We start from the raw sequence: 20,025 nt of genomic DNA, 5'->3' as shown, positions 1-20,025 counted from the left end.
GCTGGTCCCCACATATATGAGTTTAATTTTCTGGTTTGTCCAGCAAAAAATATAAGGGCTCTGCTTTTTGGAAAATTTTTCTTTATTTTTAATTGGAGGGTAATTGCTTTACAAGGTTGTGTTGGTTTCTGCCATACATCAGCATGACAGCCATAAGTATGTATGTGGTCCCTCCGTCTTGCACCTCCCTCCTACCCCCATGTCATCCCACCCTCTAGATTGTCCCAGGGCACCAGGTTGAGCTCCCTGTGTTACACAGCAGCTTCCCATTAGTTATCTATTTAGGGCTCTGCTTCTTATGCATGATAAATCTGAACTGATACTGAAGATAATGCTTAGAATTCTCTTTTAGCACTTAAAGTGGAGTACAGAGTAGAGCTTATTATTTCTTTAAAACAACAGGCCTCAAAATCAGATGGTATTCATAATATCAAATTGAGTTCTGAATGGCATATGGTATTTCCCCGAGCTTATTGATGAAAGAGAGGAATTATTAACTAATTATTTCTTTAATCTACTGTATCTGTTATCTATCATATGTTAAAAAAAACGTTACCCCAAAGCTTAGTGATTTAAGATAAACAAACATTTGTTAACTCATGGTTTCTGTGGGTCAGGAATTTAGGAGCAGCTCAGCTGTGGTTCTGGCTCCAGGTCTCTCTGCGGTGATGGTAGAGGTCAGCCTAGGTCACAGTCGTCTGCAGGCTGGACCGGGGCCTGAGTACTCACTTGCAAGCTGGTTCGCCATGTCAGTTTGCTGGGGCTGCGCTCACCAAGTACCCCAGATGGGGTGGTTTAAGCAACGTATTTATTTCCCCATAGTCTGGAGGTTGGAAGTGTGAGAGCGAGCTGTTGGCAGGGTTGGTTTCCCCTGAGACCCCTCTCCTCAGCTTGCAGACAGTTCTCTTCTCCCCATGTGTTCACCTGGTCTTCCATCTGTGTATATCTGAGTCCTAATCTCCTTCTCCTATAAGGACACCAGTAATATCGGATTAGGAACCACCCCAAAGGCCTCAGTTAACCTTAATTACCTCTGTAAGGTCTGTCTCCAAATGCAGTCATTCTCCGAGGTACCAGGAGGTTAGGACTTCAAGATATGGATTTGGGGGTACACAGCGTGGCTCAGACTGGACTTCTGTATGTGCCAGTTTAAGCACAGGCTGGTTGGCTTAAATGGTAAGGATTTCTTGAGACAGTTGGGAGGTCTAAAGTCAAGGGGTCAGCAGGGTTGGTTCCTGCTGCGGGCTGGGAGGAAGGGATCGCTCCTAGGCCTTTTTCCTTGGCTTATCGATGGCATTTTCTATGTCCCTCCCACATCAGCTTCCTTTGATGCATATTTCTTTTTTGTATATAAAGACAGTTTCTCTCTATATGGGGTTCTACAGATCGTCACTTGAGTATTCTCATGACATGGTAGCTGGCTTCAAGTCTTGGAAACTGATTACCGCTTCAACCAAAGGATGATCATCCAAAATTTAAGTGCTTTATCAAACATTTATCAAATGATAAAAACTTTACGATATCATGATCTAAAATATTATATACATAAGGAAATCCTTTTATAAAGTATTGTCAAATAGCCATTAGTATCAAGTAAGTAAATGTATAATGAATGGGCTTCCCAGGTGGTACTAGTGGTAAAGGAACCTCCTGCCAGTGCAGGAGACTTAAGAGATGTGGGTTTGATCCCTGGGTTGGGAAGATTCTCCTGGATGAGGGCACTGCGACCTACTCCAGTATTCTTGCCTGGAGAACCCCATGGACAGAAGAGCCTCATGGGCTACAGTCCATGGAGTCGCAAAGGGTTGGATACGACTAAAGTGACTTAGCATGCTTACATAACTGAAACGAAAAACGGGAATAAAAATAAATTTCCCTGACCTGAAAGGTGAAATATTACAGGTACATCCCGTAAATTTGATTTTAAGACCAGTATGCCTGTTGTATCCCCTACTGATCAAGCTTGTACTGGAGACCCTAACTGGTGCAATAAGAGAAAAAAGTAATAAACGGAGTGTAGTTCCATGGATGGAGGAGTGTGGTAGGCTGCAGTCCATGGGATCACTGAGAGTTGGACACGACTGAGTGACTTCACTTTCACTTTTCACTTTCATGCATTGGAGAAGGGAATGGCAACCCACTCCAGTGTTCTTGCCTGGAGAATCCCAGATATGGCGGAGCCTGGTGGGCTGCCGCCTATGGGGTCGCACAGAGTCCGACACGACTAAAGCGACTTAGCAGCAGCAGCAGCAAGTATTAGCCAAAATGAGATGAAATCATTCTTAGTTATAGGTTAAGCGATTATGTAAATTCACACAAATACTTCATTACACACAAATAAATCTATGTGTAAAAATATTTAAAAGGACTGAAAAGATTTACGATAAAATCCATGAATGCTTGGCTTCTTAGGGAGAGAGGGATAAGAAAATGAGAATGAGGATTGGGTCTCATGGTATCATCTTAGAAGACTTCCCACAAAAAATGAGATCTCGAGAATGAGAAAAAGCTATCAAGAGGAGAGGGAAGCATAGTCAAGCTTTAAGAATAGCATGTATGAAGGCCTAGAAGCAGGAGAGATTTTCCTTTGGGAAATTTTACTGTAACTCACTGGTAAGAAACCTTGTAGTATCTGCTGCCATTTCAGGGAAAAAAGCAAAAAAAAAAAAAAAAAAAAGCTATAAATGGTCTTTCTAGGGGCTGGTGATAAGACCCTCTCACCTCATTAAATTAACAAATATTTATTAAGTTCCGTGTCCTTTAAAGACCTGAGAGGCAGTTCCATTCCAGAGGGTCTCCTGTTTGTGGGACGGTTGCTCAGAAGCCCCACCTGTAGGTTTCAAAACCCATCAAGCCACCATTTAGTGAATGAATATCTATTGAGACTTAAACTGTGTCTCAAAAACTGATCGGGCAGGTGGTGGTGTCTTCAGAGAGCTTGCTGCTGTACTTGAGGAGAGGGGACAAGGTTTAAACATAATAATCTAACTATACGCTATGTAAGAAGGTGGTCAGTGCTATGGGAGAAAAAGCCGAACAGGAAAGGTGAGCTCAGAGCCCTGAAAGCCAGCTTCTGGCGTTCAAGGAATAAGGATCAGCCTGAGGTGAAAGTTCTCTCCATTCTTCCAACCAGCCAAGCTCTTTCTAGCTGTCTTTCTCTGGCTGGCAGCTTCTGTCTTGCAGGTCTCATCTGAAACACTGCCTCATCACAAAGGCCTGAGGCCTGGCCAGTTTATCTCATGATCCTCTAAGCTGATTTGTATGTCTATTTTGTATTAACGAAAGTCGATTTCCTGTGAGATGGGAAGCAGTGGTAACCATCCCCAATTTCATCATCCGGGCTCGTAGCAGGTGTTGGATGAATAGACAAATGGAAGAGAAGCTGACAGGGAGTCTAAAAGGAATTCTAACAAATTGGTTTAACGTCTTACAATTAAATTAATTTCTTTAAATTGGTCTAAGAAATTGGGATAATTGTTTTGTGAAGAAACTTCCATATTTGTTGCATGTAGATACCTGCATTACTTTAAGGTAGTATTGATAAGAAGTATAACTGTTGAGGAGAAAGTAGCATGTTAGTAAATGTGCATTGCCGCTAGTACAGATTTTTCAGAATAAATGTTTCCATTTGTACTAAATTTTGAAAAAGAACTTGAATATGTTAACCAGCCTCTAAAGGTTGGATTAAAAATTCTATAATTATTTTTTAAGAATTCTAGAGATTACATGTACAGTTTTGGATGGATCTCATCACTTGATGAAAATACTTTTATACTATATTTGAATTGGTTTGTATTTTATTTCAAATTGAGCACTGTGCTGGACTTTCTTCATTTCAGCAAGACATTTATGGCTATCGTACTGAAAAGTATCTTTTGGTAAGTCAGTAAGCCCTCAATTTTTAGCACCTGAGTATGTATAAGTGAAATTCTGATTCACTAAGAGTATTTTAGGAATAATAGCAGTGATGCCCTTCTTATCTCATTGTAGCCAACCACAGATACTGGTGGGGCTTCTCTGGTTGGCTCAGATGGTAAAGCGTCTGCCTGCAATGCGGGAGGCCCAGGTTCAATCCCTGGGTTGGGAAGATCCCCTGGAGAAGGAAATGGCAACCCACTCCAATATCCTTGCCTGGAAAATCCCATGGATGGAGGAGCCTGGTAGGCTACAGTTCATGGGGGTACTGAGTCCTGACCTAAGCCTTTTACAATAAGCTTCTCTTATGCAGCGGTTTCTACTCCATAGCTAAGGAGTTTGCGGCACAGAGGGTCATTAGGTAATTTGTCCAAGAAGTGACATAGTCATGAGCCTGCACCAAGCGGCCTTGAGATGCACAGAATGGAGATGATCTGCTTTTAAGGAGGAGGGAAGACAGGTAAAGAGGAGGGAAGAGCTTGCCTGAGGCAAACTAATACTAGAGTGAGAAAGCCAGCTGTGTAATCTGTGTCTTCACACCCTCGGTCCCCAGGCACTAAACTTTTCTTTTTTAATTTCAGAATGAAGAGAAAGTTCTATTCTTGGGATGAATGTATGAACTTGAGAGAAGTTAAGGTAAAACCCCAGAGATGAAAAGAACCTGAGAAGACCTCAGTTCTACCTCACACGTCTCTCATTTCGGAGGATGGTAGCTAAGGAGACTGTTTCGTTCTCTGTGGGAAGCAGACCAAAGAGAATTCTATTCCTTATGTTTTTCTTTATCTTCCTAAACTAATTTCTCATCAGAATGTCAGTGGAGAACAGAAAATAACTGTACCCTCACGTTTGAAAGTACACTCACTTTTTTAGTGCCAGTGATCTCCATTTATTTATTTTTTCTAAACTTTTTATTTTGTAGTAGGGTATACCCAATTAACAAACAATATTGTGATGGTTTCAGGTGGACAGCAAAGGGACTCAGCCATATAAATACATGTATATGTATGTATATTCTCCCCCAAACCTCCCCTCCCATCCAGGCTGCCAAATAACATTGAGCAGAGTTCCCTGTGCCATACAGGAGATCCTTGCTGGTTATCCATTTTAAATATACTGTGAAAGTACACTCTCACTTTTAAAAGAGCATTTTAATTCGTACTATCAAAGGAAATACAATTTTTTAAATTACCACATACCATTTCTTTCTATTTTATGTGTACAATGTGGATACATTTTCGGAGACTTTTGCATGGAATTGCACATGGTTAAGTCAGAAGAAAGGTTAAACCTATTTAATAACCAAGAAAAAATAAATGTTGACAGACTGAAATGCTTGATAGCTATTGTTGACCTGGTTTATTTCCGCACTTATATTCATTCCTTAAACAATCACTGCTTACTTTAAGATTTTGCTTCTTTATTTTGTGCTGTGCTGCGTCTTTGTTGCTGTTCGGGCTTGCTCTGGCTGCAGCGAGCGAGGACTCCTCACTAGTTGCGGGTGCAGGGACTTCTCATTGCGGTGGCTCCTCTCATTGGAGAGCACAGGCTCCAGGGTGCTCGGGCTTCGCTAGTTGCAGCCCCTGGGCTCCAGAGCGCAAGCTCCGTAGTCATGCTGCACAGGCTTAGCTGCTCCTTGGCACGTGGGCTCTTCCCAGACCAGGGATCGAACCTACGTCTCCTAGTTTCCAGACAGATTCTTTACCCCTGAGCCACCAGGGAAGCCCTTTCTGCTTACTCTATATAGGTGTTCTAAGATGTTTTTAAGATGTGTAAAATATTATAGGTATTAAAACATAATTCAGTAATGAATGTAGAAGAAATGAAAAATTACGTAATTATCATACCTAGCATTGATGAGCTTTTGCCAGATTTGGTACCTTTGCCTTAAGAATTTCTCATATTTACTTGCTCTGTTGCAGTCTCTGAAGAAACTTAATCATGCCAATGTGATCAAACTGAAAGAAGTTATCAGAGAAAATGACCATCTTTATTTTATATTTGAATATATGAAAGAAAATCTCTATCAATTAATGAAAGACAGGTATGTCTTTATGAAAATTAAGTTTTCCCTTACTGTCTCCTCCATCAGTCCCTTAGGAGCCCTTCAATATATCACACTTTGCAATATATAGGTCCAAGGGGTAGCTCTAAATTAGCTTTTATCTTCATGAAAGAATTATGTCTAATTGGAGAAGAACCATCATTTTTCTGTTGTAATCTTAGAGGTCAAGATAAATATTTCATATAAATATTTCATATAAACAGTTTTTGAAACAAAGTCTACAGATTAATAAAGCTGGCCTTGGGCAAAACTAAGAAAAGCATCTACCTTGCTCTCCCATGCATCTTGTGAAGATTCATTAAGGAATGGAGGAAAGAATGAAGTTGCTTTTAAGAAAGGACCTAATAAACTGGTTCATGAGAATGCTTAAGTGAATGACAACAAAGTGTTACCGACACCAGGAAAATTCCCCTTTTAAACATACGGACAGAATCTCTAAACAAGGGCAGTTTTCAGTCATGTGCCATGAGCATGGAAAGAATAATGTTTTCGTGGTAGCTATTGATCACATGTGGAGATTAATGTCCATTTTGCCTGTCTTTAAAGCCAGAGGCGTTCAGCAAAAGATCCTAAAATATGAGATGAATTTCCCAGTGGATTGATGCTGATTTCTCTGTTTCTTACACACACACACACACACACACACACACACACACACACACACTTTCTCTCTCAAGTTCTAAGGATGAAGACTGAATTTTTCTTTAATCCTATTTTTCCTTCTTTCAAAAATACTGAATATATGTTATGTTCCAGGCTGATAGCATTATGACATTAATAGCAGTTAAAAGTAAAGAAAACCTCTACCTCTCAAATCAGTGTTTATTTTTCTCAAGTTCCTCCTAGCCCCTGTATGCAGGCATGCCTGCTTTTTATGTAGTTGTAATTTTAGTGGTGATACATTTCTTATTTGATTTATCCACTTACAGGTTTTCTTTTAATGCTGATACATAATATCCATAGTGACCACAGTTAGTATATTCTGTTAAACGACTATATAAAGCTTCACTTATCTCTGAACTATTTAAAATAAGTAACTATCAATGGGAGAAAACGTTGGTAATTATAATGGATAATACTGATGTAATTATTTTGTAGCCATTAGAAGTGATAACTATGAAAATTATAAAAGTGCTTACAAGTAGATAAAAAACAGAAACCAAAATTATATTTATGTAACAATGACATATAAGAATTATACATGTGAATTATGACTGGATTAGAATACTGAAAAATCGATACAGTTTCTTCATCAGGTGGTGTGATTATGGGTAATCTTTTTGGCTTTGAATAATAATTTATGCTCTTTTAAATATATAAGATGATAAATAAGATATGTTGAGATATAATTTTGAAGAAAAAATTAAGTATATATAAATATAACAAATATTATATTCATCTGATTTTTAAAAAATATATAAACCTGTTGGTGGAAGTAATTAATACAATTGCAAATGAACACTAAAAAAGAGTCAGCTTTGGAATTTCATGATTCAATTCTGGATTTCTAAATTAAATGGAAATAAAAGTGATATTGTTTAGAATATTATTTCAAAGTATAAAAGTACAACTTATTTCCAAGTCTCCTATAAATGTGTTATCGTACTTTCATAATTTAAAAAATAAGAAAGAAGTAAAAAGTATAAATGAAACTACTAACGATTGTACATGGTAAAAGGGCTATTTAAGGTTAAGTGGCATTTTTACACTGTTTTTGGTAGCTTAACTTCCTGAAATATTGTTTTGGAGGATTAATTTACAAGCCTTTCTTATTCAAATAACCTTGTCTTCCATTTCAGCTAAAGACCCATGCACAAAACATTGGCTCTGAGTCTGTACCTTTAGTATATACCATGCTTTTTACAAACTGAATTATATTACTGTTTATTTGTTCATTTCTTCACAGAAACAAGTTGTTCCCTGAGTCTGTCATCAGAAATATTATGTATCAGATATTGCAGGGGCTGGCATTTATCCATAAACATGGTAGGTTTTATATCCCTCCATCTTTAGATTATTGTCAGTTATGGATAGGAATTATATGTAAGCTATTATTAAATAAATAATATTATGTTAGATAACTACAACTTTGGAGTATGTGCCTACTAAATGACATATTTTAAAACTTCAGAATTTCTACAATTCTAAATAAAATAGAATTTCTATAATCTATAATTATCTTCCTCTATCAGAGAAGGCAATGGCAATCCACTCCAGTACTCTTGCCTGGAAAATCCCATGGATGGAGGAGCCTGGTAGACTGCAGTCCATGCGGTCGCTAAGAGTCGGACACGACTGAGCGACTTCACTTTCACTTTTCACTTTCATGTTTGGAGAAGGAAATGGCAACCCACTCCAGTGTTCTTGCCTGGAGAATCCTAGGGACGGGGGAGCCTGGTGAGCTGCCGTCTATAGGGTCGCACAGAGTCGGACACGACTGAAGCGACTTAGCAGCAGCAGCAGCATCGTCCTCTACATCAGAATTTTTTAGCAGTTTGATCACCAGCATTTAGTCTCAGTCATCATAAACCCACCCTGCTTCCTTATTCCACCTAATTTTACCATGGAAATGAAAAAAATATAAGGTTCCTCTTTTGGAAAAGGCTGAAATGCTTTGATCTATCGTGACCAATTACTAACATCTAACTAGTTTAAAGCCACCCAAGCTATAGAATTTTCTAGTTTTTCTTAGTAGTCACAAATAGTTATTTCTATTCTTGAAGAAATTAAATCACGTGCTTGTTCTTATTTTTATGAATTTCTTATTTATGTTAATCTTAACTGGTATTGTTATTTGCATCTCTATCTACCAAAATAATTTCACCTGAAAAGTTAATATGATTATTATGAAAAATTTTAATGAATGTTTAGAATCACTGGCTGTTTCGATATTAAATTAGAAAAGTTTATGCTACCATTGCTGCATTTTGAGCATAGGCATTCAAAACTCACCATCATTAGTCTCCTTTCATGTTCATCTGATAGTTTCTTTTCTCTTTTAACTGCTACAGGAAATAAATAGAATTTTCTAAAAATGCCACGCAGAATTCCATATAAACTTTGTAAGAACATTCTTGAATCCCCAGTCTTGTATAAGCTATTAAGGTCTTTCAAAATCTAAAACCCATGATAATTTACTACAATTGATTGGTAAAAGTCAGTCATTTGTTAATTAAAATTAAGGATATATACTATTTTAATTGTTCATAATGGATTCCTTATCTTCAACCCATTTTAAAGCTCTGGTCAGCACAATAACTCTTGATTTTTGCATGTGTTAATTTATGCTAATGGACGCAAGTGTGGTGTGAAAAATCAAAAGCCTCATGAATTCTTTTGATTTTTTTGTAAAGAGCTTTGTATTTTACTGTTATTTTTTAGGCTAGTAATAAAATTGGTTTAGATTTCTTGGATAGATGGGCATACCAGACCTCCTGACCTGCCTCTTGAGAAACCTGTAATGCAGGTCAGGAAGCAACAGTTAGAACTGGACGTGGAATGGCAGACTGGTTCCAAATAGGAAAAGGAGTACGTCAAGGCTGCATATTGTCACCCTGCTTATTTAACTTATATGCAGAGTACATCATGAGAAATACTGGGCTGGAAGAAGCACAAGCTGGAATCAAGATTGCTGGGAGAAATGTCAACCTCAGATATGCAGGTGACACCATCCTTATGGCAGAAAGTGAAGAGGAACTAAAGAGCCTCTTGATGAAAGTGAAAGAGGAGAGTGAAAGTTGGCTCAAAGCTCAACATTCAGAAAACTAAGATCATGGCATCTGGTCCCATCACTTCATGGCAAATAGATGGGGAAACATTGGAAACAGTGTCAGACTTTATTTTGGGGGGCTCCAAAATCACTGCAGATGGTGATTGCAGCCATGAAATTAAAAGACGCTTACTCGATGGAAGGAAAGTTATGACCAACCTAGATAGCATATTCAAAAGCAGAGATATTACTTTGCCAACAAAGGTCCATCTAGTCAAGGCTATGGTTTATCTAGTGGTCATGTATGGATGTGAGAGTTGGACTATAAAGAAAGCTGAGTGCTGAAGAATTGATGCTTTTGAAGTGTGGTGTTGGAGAAGACTCTTGAGAGTCCCTTGGACTGCAAGGAGATCCAACCAGTCCATCCTAAAGGAGATCAGTCCTGGGTGTTCATTGGAAGGACTGATGTCGAAGCTGAAACTCCAATACTTTGGCCACCTGATGCGAAGAGCTGACTCATTTGAAAAGACCCTGATGCTGGGAAAGATTGAGGGCAGAAGGAGAAGGGGACGACAGAGAATGAGATGGCTGGATGGCATCACCAATGCGATGGACATGAGTTTGAGCAAGCTCTGGGAGTTAGTGATGGACAGGGAGGCCTTGGTGTGCTGCGGTTCATGGGGTCACAAAGAGTCGGACACGACTGAGCGACTGAACTGAATTGAACTGAACCAGCAACTTCAGGGCATAAGGGATTGAAAGAGGAAACTAGTTTAGGATTTAAAAATTGTTTCTAAAAGTAAAGGGTAATCTAGAGATGGCTTTTAAAGTGTCTACATAGTGATTTGGGAAAGCAGACTCAAGAACAATAGACATTTTTACAAAAGCTAATTTATTCTTGTCGTATTTAAACGTCTCAGATGTAATCCTTTGAGAAAACAGACACTTTTAAAATAGTAGCTGTCAAAAAATTGAACTAATCCCTTAGTTAAAATAGGATGAAGTTACCAATATATTTATACTATATAAGGTGGGGAAAACCTCACCTCTGGTTTAATTCTCTAAGATTTTATAGATTAATGTCACGTGCTCCCTCTCCTGTCTTCATCGTGAAAGTACGACATGTTTCTCTTGGAAGTGAATGAAATGGACCTCAGTAGCTATTTGGAGTAAGGGGTACCGGGGCGCCGAGTCCATCTGTCAACGTCACAACAGCCCACAACGGCTCTGAAGGGATTAGAACAGTTCAGTCTTAGAAAAGTCTTCCGAGCTCAAACCCTCTTGGAGTGATGACGATCACCTCCAGCCGATGAGCAGGCCGTTCTTAATTCTCCACCTGGAAGGGTCATTAGGATACAGGCCATCTGTGTACAGCCAGTGTGCTCTACATACTCCTTAGACGTTTGCAAGGAGAGCTTTTTGCCTCATTTTCACGGGGTGCCGTGTAGCTTCGAGAACCATCTATTTTATACATTAGTTTGTAAATAAGCATGTTCCCGTTGTGCTTAATGCACTTCTCAAATAAGTGATTGTACTCAAGGAATCGCGGTTAAACTGCCAGCAGCAGGAAGACCAGCTGCATTGGCGAGAACTGATGCGCAACCCTCCCTGAGCTTCACGCGGCCGCCTCTCTCCAGGCTGAACCTGTTCATCTGTTACACACTCGTGACCACAGGGCCTGCATAGGGCTGCTTTGCAGATTCACAGAGATAATCGTAATGCAGCAGTACCTAACCCAGTGCCTGAACGCATCAGATCCACAAACAGAAATACTAATGGAGGGACTTCCCTGGTGGCCCTGTGGCTAAGACTGTGCTCCCAATTCAGGGGGCCTGAGTTCAATCCCTGGTCAGGGAGCTAGATCCCACATGCCGCAACTAAAGAGTCCACGTGTCACAGTGAAGATCAGAGATCCTGTATGTTACAACTAAGACCCAGTGCAGCCAAATAAATAAACATTAAAAGAAAAGGAAAGGAAATATATGTGCATGTTTATTTTTACCCATCATATATACCATATGAATTTCCTTGCCAAATTATTCTGAAAGCACAGTCCCCACCTCCCATCATTTTATAGACAATAAATAAGGTTTATTTTTCCCCCTAAGTTCACATTCCTAATTCGAACAGAGGTTCAGCTTCATCTTGTTGATAAATCAAATATGTCCAGATACGATGATTTATTGTTTTTCCTTTCTATATTACCAAGGTTTTTTCCATAGGGACATGAAACCGGAAAACTTGCTTTGTATGGGCCCAGAACTTGTGAAAATTGCTGACTTTGGACTTGCGAGAGAACTAAGGTCACAGCCCCCGTATACGGACTATGTGTCCACCAGATGGTGAGTAGTTTATGCAACTGTCCAGAGACGTATGTCCCTGGTGAAGTTTTCCTACAGTAGATTGCTTTGTGTCTTTCTGGAGGTTCCATATCAAGTACTTAAAATATAGAACTGATTTTTTTTCTATATTCTTTGGAGAGAGAGGAAGATTGGCTCATGACTCTGATTAATAAAAAGAGAAGGAAAAAGGATTTCACATATCCATTCACTCATTCAACAAATATTTGCTGAACACCTGCTGCTGGATACTATTTTAGGCACCGGAAACACAGAAGTGAGGGCTTCTCAGGTGGCTCAGTGGTAAAGAATCCACCTGCCAATGCAGGAGGCGCAGGTTCCATCCCTGGGTCGGGAAGATCCCCTGGAGAAGGAAATGGCAACCCACTCCAGTATTCTTGCCTGGAGAATCCCATGGACAGAGGAGCCTGGCGGGCAATAGTCCATGGGGTCGCAAAGAGTCAGACACGACTTAGTGAGTAAACAGCAACACAGAAGAGAACTAAGGAGAAAAGAATCTCTGCGTCACGCTACTCACATGACAGCCAACACACGAACAAATTAAACATATCATAAGTTACCAACAGAGAGACATACACAGGTCCATCAGAAGACATCAGAGGTCCTTCACGTCTGGTAATCTGAGATGTGATGCCTAGACTGCTTTATAGCAACAAGAATGAGAGGCCTAGAAACTACATAAGCAGTATGATGAATCTCACGGATACAGTGCTGGGAGCAAGAGCCAAACGGAAGAAGAGCACTTATGGGATTCCATTTAATGTACAAAAACAGATCTACTCTATGCTGTTAAAGGTCAGGATAGCGGCTACACAGTGGGGTGAGGGGGGGCAGAAGTGACTGGAAGAGTGCAGGAGAGGGACCGTCTGGGGTGCTGACAACATGCTGTCCCTTGATCTGGGTGCCGGGTCTGTTCTAATTGTGAAAATTCAGCAAGCTGTATTCCTGGGACATGTGCTTTTTTCTGTATGTATCAGTTCAGTTCAGTCGCTCAGTCGTGTCTGACTCTTTGCGACCCCATGGACTGCAGCACACCAGGCTTCCCTGTCCATCGCCAATTCCCAGAGCTTGCTCAAACTCATGTCCATCGCGTTGGTGATGCCATCCAACCATCTCATCCTCTGTCGTCCCCTTCTCCTCCTGCCCTCAGCCTTTCCCAGCATCAGGGTCTTTTTCAGTGAGTCGGTTCTCCGCATCAGCTGGCCAAAGTATTTATATTATACTCCAATGAAAGCAATTAAGAATATTTGAATATCAGATAGTGATACTGAGAAAAATTGTTACAGAGAAAAAATTATTACAGAGAAAAATTAAGTCTGGAAAGGGACATGGGGTTGGAGGCAGCACGGGAGGGGAAGGGCATGTTGCTGTTTTTTTTTTTTTTTCTTTTGTTTTGAGTTTTTTGACCTCTTAGCTCCCTGATCGAACCTGCGTTGAAAGGCCTTGTCCTGCATTGTCCTCCATCCCCTGCATTGGAAGGCAAAGTCTTAGCCACTGGACGACCAGGGAAGTCCCCGTGTTGCTGTTTTAAACAAAAGGTCTCAGTGATGCTGGGGTGCGGGGGTGGGGAGATGCCAGTGAGAGCTTTTCAGGCGGAGAAAATGCTGAGTGTAAATGCTGAGACCAGGCCTGGAGGCAGGAACGCTCTGCACAGAGGGGAATGAACACGCATGGCAAGAGCAGGAAACGAGGTTAGAGTGTTTGAGGGGTGGCCAGATCTCAGAGGACCCTGTGGATCATGGTAAGGATGGGGGTGGCCTCCCCTTCGAGAACTGGGGAGACCCTTGGGGGGCTCTGAGCTGCCAGATTGGAAACAGGCAGAACTGGGAGAGCAGGGAGGAGACTGGGACAGAAGGTGGCAGAAAACAACTGGCTCTCGTGGCCGTGGAGGTGGTGAGAGGGACAGGATGCGGGGTGTGTTTCTAAGGCAGCGCAGACGTGGGGGATCAGACAAGGGAGTAAGGAAAGGAATCAGGCACTTCAGGGGCTTTTCCGTGAGCAGCCGGGAGGCTGGAGTGGGCCCTGATGGCGATTGTGCCGCTGTGGAGCTCCGGGTTTGGGGGAGGCTGTTTTCAGGTGAGGCGTGCCCCTGAGATGTCATAGTAGGTGGCGGGCCCCATGACCTGGGTTCAGGGGGCAGGGCTGGGCTGGAGAGTAAACTTGGGAGATCTCAGTGTTTAAAATTACGGGGTTGCATGAGGTCACTAAGGGAGCGAGTGTGGTTAAAGAATGAATCAGTCCGAGGACGGAGCCGGGTGACAATATGTCCGGTTTGCTCAGGACAGTCTTGGCAGGGGCCTGTTATCAGTAGTTTCATTAAAGTGAGCTGGGTCATGTCTGATCCCCCGAGATGCTATGCTTCTTGCTTCTCCCCCGGTCTTAGCTGCTAACATGAGAGACAGTGAACCAAGGTCACACTTTAACACAGAGCTAATTAACAATGCCAGCTTTTTTTTTCTTCTTAATTAAAAAAAAAAAATTTAAACAATTTTAAAAAATGAGTGTCTTTAAACTGTCTTTGAAGAGAAAGATTAGTTACCTTATTTCTAATAATAGTTTGATTTTTTTCATCACAATCCATGGAATCAATGTGAAGCTTTAGGAAGGTCGTTCTTTGAAAAGCGAAATGGCTGACATGACTGGGAATGCTACTTAATTTTAGTTAAAAAACTTTTGCATTAAAAATAGCATTCTTTTTGCAGTGATAAACCAAATACGAGTTTTAATGATGGTTAAAACAGTATTCCTACTAAATTAAGAAACCTAGAGAGCTGGAGGGTATTTGATGAAGATGCACATCTCTTTTGTAACTGCTTCCAAATAAGCTGCTAAATTGCATTCTAACAAAATAACAAGTTGCAGTTGTCAAAGTATACACATTACACATACACACAGACAGAGCCTAACCAAACCACACATTTTCTTTGATGACGTTGAGGTTGACTTCAAAGACTGCTGCAGCATGACTGTATTTTTCTCTCTTTGCTGTCATTTGAATCTTAGAATTGTTGGAACCTTTGAAAAACTACTTTGTAAGTCAATTTTAATAATTTACAGTAGTGCCTAGCTTTTTTGTACATAATCCCTTTATATTTTGGTTGCATTTTATTTCAAATCCCTTGGAAATCTTCCTTCAGAATTTTTGATACATAGCGCCAAAAACTCACGCTTCTGAAGTTTATAGCAAACTGGAATTATTGAAAATGAGGCTTGCAAACCGGAAGATTATGATTTTTATCCCTACAAAAGCAAAAGAGGAACTGAACAGATTAAATGCTAAGAGCTCAAAGTATACTAGTTTTTATCTGTTTAAATGTATAGTTAGAATTGGAAAATCTCTTCTTGCGGGGAAGAATCTTTTTAAGGAGCTTCTATTTTCAACTGGGTAAATTTAGATCCTGTACTGAAATGGAGTGAAATTGAGACTATTTGTTTTCAGTATATAAACCTGGCAAAACGTTTGAAATAATTTTGTCTCATAAAACTATCAAAACATAGTAACAGGTGTTGGCAAGGATGCGGAGGAATTGGAACCCTCATAGGTTGTTGGTAGGAGTGCAAAATGGTACAGAACAGTCTGGCAGTTCCCCAGTGGATAAACATACAGGTGTATACCCAAGAGAAGTGAAAACATATGGCCACACAAGAACTTGTGACTGTTCATAACAACATTATTTGTAATAGCCCAAAAGTAGAAACAACCGATGAACAGATAACAAAATGTGGTGTAGCCATACAGTGGAATATTGTTGTTGTCCAGTCACTCATGTCTAACCCTGTGACCCCATGGACTGCAGCATGCCAGGCTTCCCTGTCCTTCACCATCTCCTGGAGCTTGCTCAAACTCATGTCTATTGAGTCGGTGATGCCATTCAACCATCTCATCCTCTGTCATCCCCTTCTCCTCGTGCCTTCAATCTTTCCCAGCATCAGGGTCTTTTTCAGTGAGGCAGCTCTTCACATCAGGTGGCCAAAGTATTGGAGCTTCAGCTTCAGCATCAGTCCTTCCAATGAATACCCAGGACTGATCTCCTTTAGGATGGACTGGTTGGATCTCCTTGCAGTCCAAGGGACTATCGAGAGTTTTCTTCAGCACCACAATTTGAAAGCATCAATTCTTTGGCACTCAACCTTCTTTATGATTCAAATCTGACATCCACACATGACTACTGGAAAAATCATAGTTTTGACTATACAGATATTTGTTGGCAAAGTAATGTCTCTGCTTTTTAGTACACTGTCTAGGTTTGTCATAGCTTTTCTTCCAAGGAGCAAGCGTCTTTTAATTTTGGGGCTGCAGTCACTGTTCACAGTGATTTTGGAGCCCAAGAAAATAAAATTTGTCAGTGCTTCTCCGTTTTCCCCATCTATTTGCTATGAAGTGATGGGACCGGATGCCATGATCTTAGTTTTTTGAATGTTGAGTTTTAAGCCAGCTTTTTCACTCTCCTCTTTCACTTTCATCAAGAGGCTCTTCAGCTCCTCTTCACTTTCTGCCATTAGTGGTATCATCTGCATATCTAGGGTTGTTGATATTTCTCCCAGCAATCTTGATTCCAGCTTGTGGAGAAAGAAGTTCTGATACATGCTACAACATGGATAAACCTTGAAAACATGTTCAGTGAAAGAAGCTGGTCACAAAAGACCAGACAGTGTATGGTCCCATTGATGTGAAGTGATGGAACAGGCAAATCAACAGATAGGTGGTAGACTAGAGATGCTGGACCCAGGGCTGCTGGAGTGATGTGGGGTTTCTTTGGGGGATAATGAAAATGTTCTCAAGTTGATTGTGATGATGGATACACAACTCTGTGAATATACTATATTATCAATTAAGGGAATTGAGTCAGTTGAGGAACTGCTGCTTTCAAACTGATAAGCAAAAAAAAAAAAAAAAGGATAAATAAGCACAGGATATACTCAGTATCCCATGATAAACCATAATGACTATGAAAAAGAATGTGTACACGTATAACTGAATCACTTTGCTATTCAGCAGACATTAACACAACATTGTAAATCACTATACTTGAATAAAATAAACTTTAAAAAAAAAGAGGGGAAAAAAGCTCGCTACTCAGGGATAATCTTTGTTAATCTTTTGTTTTCTGTCCTTCATAAGAATGTATCAGGATGTAATGCATTGTAAAATTACACAGCTGTTCCCATTCAGGATATATCTACTTCCATTCAGAGCTTCCCCTCTTTCCTTAGCATATTATATAGCATTTTCACATCTATTTGTTGGAGTTCCTCAAGTTAGGTCACTTGGACATTTCACTGATATTTGTCTCGAGCTCTGCTACGTGTTTGTGGTCAGGAAAAATCTGCTCCATCCAACAGAAACCCAACCCACTGCGCAGAGGCCTGATACACAGAAAGGCATTTAACACCCGGTCATTGATTGAAATGCACAACCAAACAAAACAAGAGCCCGCTGTCCCTCCATCTCGGAAACGACACCCCAAATGGCCTGTTCGATTTTGTGTTCTCTTTTCATAGGTATCGCGCTCCTGAGGTTTTATTAAGATCTTCAGCTTACAGCTCTCCCATCGACGTGTGGGCTGTCGGCAGTATAATGGCTGAACTGTATACATTAAGACCACTTTTCCCAGGGACAAGTGAGGTCGATGAAATCTTTAAAATTTGCCAGGTTTTAGGGACTCCTAAAAAAGTAAGTACTCTTGTCCCTAAGTTGTTGTAACTTTTCATTATTTATAACCTTTGGCAAGCTAGCTGGTATTTGAGTTTTTTAAATAGGCTTATGCTTTAACGGTTCATTTTCTTATAATCTTTTTTTAAAAATTGGGATGGAATGAGGATTGCAGAAGCTAGAATTCTATCAGGTTGTGGAAAAATGGTGCTTGCCTCCCTTGAAGAACATAAGGGAAGATTTTCTATATTTAGAGTTCTATATATTTAACTTTGAGCAAATGATCAGCTGATGGCTACAGAGACATCCTTGCTCAGAATCTTTCCTCCTTGTTCTGTGAATGTCCATTGGAATCAACTTATTAATGCCAAGTGTCCTAGATTTTATATTCTCTTAACCTTTTCTTGTTTACTTTTATATACCTCTGCCACAGATATTTAATTTCTTGAAATGAGGACTTTTCAATTAACTATTGCACTCAGCTAGACTTCACTTTCCGAGCTGTACTTATTTTTTTTAATAAGTTTAAATATATATAATTACACCTTACTTGGGTGTGTGCCTCATACTTAATATTAGACAAGTTAATGCAGCTATTAAAAGTTTAACAAAACTGTCATTTCCCAGCTGTGTGCAGTTTTTGACGTTGGAGGCAATGCATTAACATATAATGAGGGTCTTTGTAATATTATTCTCTTTGTAAATCGCTTGTCCTTAGTTGTTCAAACTTACCTGGGTACCATCATCACCATCATCATTAACATTTTGAAATTTATAAAAGTGCCTTCTCATTTTCTCTCCTAACTCTTAATTCAGTGTTCTGTGTATACTGTTTGTACCACTGAGCTAGGTATGCTGTTGGATATTTCATTTTCACATTTATTGATGAGTCAACACATCATACATGGGTGATTTTTATATTGTTACTATGTTTGTTTTAATCTGATCACTAAAAACAATTTTCTTATTGCTGTCTCTCCCCAACTTATATATTCTTTCAACAGAGTGACTGGCCAGAAGGGTACCAGCTTGCATCCTCTATGAATTTCCGCTTTCCCCAATGTGTTCCTATAAACCTAAAAACTCTTATTCCCAATGCCAGTAACGAAGCCATTCAGCTTATGACTGAAATGTTGAACTGGGACCCAAAGAAACGACCAACAGCAAGCCAGGTAAGACAAATCTCCTTGGTAGAGCTTTTTTTTCTTTTTTTAATTTGAGGTTTTACTATATCGGGGGTATCTTCCTTTGCAAAGACAAGTCTATTTTCGACCAGAGTTTTACCAAGAGAATTAAGCCCTAAAACTTAAGCTACCCACTGTACCTAATGGATTAACTTCCAGGCGTGTAAGATTCTTGGAAGGATTGCAAAAAATAGCCACTCCTGTGATTTTCTGTGTTTTGTGGTTCAAATGAGGAACCCTACGGAGGTTGAGGCTGAAAGGAATCAATCTCTAATGATAAAAATTCAGGCATGGAACAAGCTAATTAGGAAGCAACTTGTCATGGGTGGTAAAAGAGCATCTCTTCAGTTAGACAGCCTCGTAGAATTTCCGCTGCTCTCCTGCGGTTTAGAGGATTCCTGTTCCCTCCACGCAGCACGGTCATCCCTCCGCAGGAATGGAGCCTCCTCTCTCCGGCTCCCACAGAGGGTAGCATGTGATACCCACGCTTGGCTTCTTTGTGACTTATATCTTCAGCACCTACAGAGGAATCTTGTCTCGTGGTCTTAAAAACAGTACAGTTTTATCTGCAAATGGTGTAAATTAAAAAGTCGTTACGGGCTTTATGGTGTTCTTATTGTTATTTAACTATTCATTAAGTGTTGAAATAAACCAAATAATGGTTTGGCTTTTTAAAAATTTAATTTGGGAAAATATTTTCTAAAGATCAGGAAGAACAGATAGGAAAGAATAACCAAGACAGACTTGAATGAGAATAAGTAACTTGGGGGATGGTGGTAAGGGTAGACAGTTTGCCCTATCAAATATTAAAGTAATCTGTAACGGGACTTCCTGGCAGTCCAGTGGTTCAGATTCCACGTTTCTACCACAGGAAGGGGTACGAGTTCCATCCCTGGTTGGGGAACTAAGAGTCCCACATGCCTCACGGCGTGGCCAAAAAAAAAACTGTATTTATTACAAGAAAATCATAATCTGGTAAGTGATAGTCATTACAACAGTGAAGGTACTGGCATGTGTGTGCTTAGTTGCTCAGTCATGTCCGACTCTTTGCGGCCCCATGGACTGTAGCCCACCAGGCTCCTCCGTCCATGGGGTTCTCCAGGCCAGAATACCGGAGTGGGTTGCCATTCCCTTCTCCAGGG

At 40.2% G+C, this 20,025-nt stretch overlaps 1 protein-coding gene across 1 annotated transcript in view; it reads left to right on the top strand.

The window, feature by feature from the left end:
• The window catches only part of MAK (male germ cell associated kinase), a 41,472-nt gene that overhangs the window by 262 nt on the left and 21,185 nt on the right, over window positions 1-20,025 (top strand). Inside the window, exons 2-7 of the mRNA XM_052649445.1 lie at window positions 4,497-4,551; window positions 5,835-5,956; window positions 7,884-7,963; window positions 11,896-12,028; window positions 17,549-17,720; window positions 18,704-18,871. Of these exons, the coding sequence (XP_052505405.1) occupies window positions 4,497-4,551; window positions 5,835-5,956; window positions 7,884-7,963; window positions 11,896-12,028; window positions 17,549-17,720; window positions 18,704-18,871 (730 nt within the window). The remainder of the gene's footprint in view (window positions 1-4,496; window positions 4,552-5,834; window positions 5,957-7,883; window positions 7,964-11,895; window positions 12,029-17,548; window positions 17,721-18,703; window positions 18,872-20,025) is intronic.

The sequence above is a fragment of the Budorcas taxicolor genome, chromosome 11, assembly GCF_023091745.1.
Source record: "Budorcas taxicolor isolate Tak-1 chromosome 11, Takin1.1, whole genome shotgun sequence".
Lineage (NCBI taxonomy): Eukaryota > Metazoa > Chordata > Mammalia > Artiodactyla > Bovidae > Budorcas > Budorcas taxicolor.
This window is presented reverse-complemented; position numbering and strand designations above follow the sequence as displayed.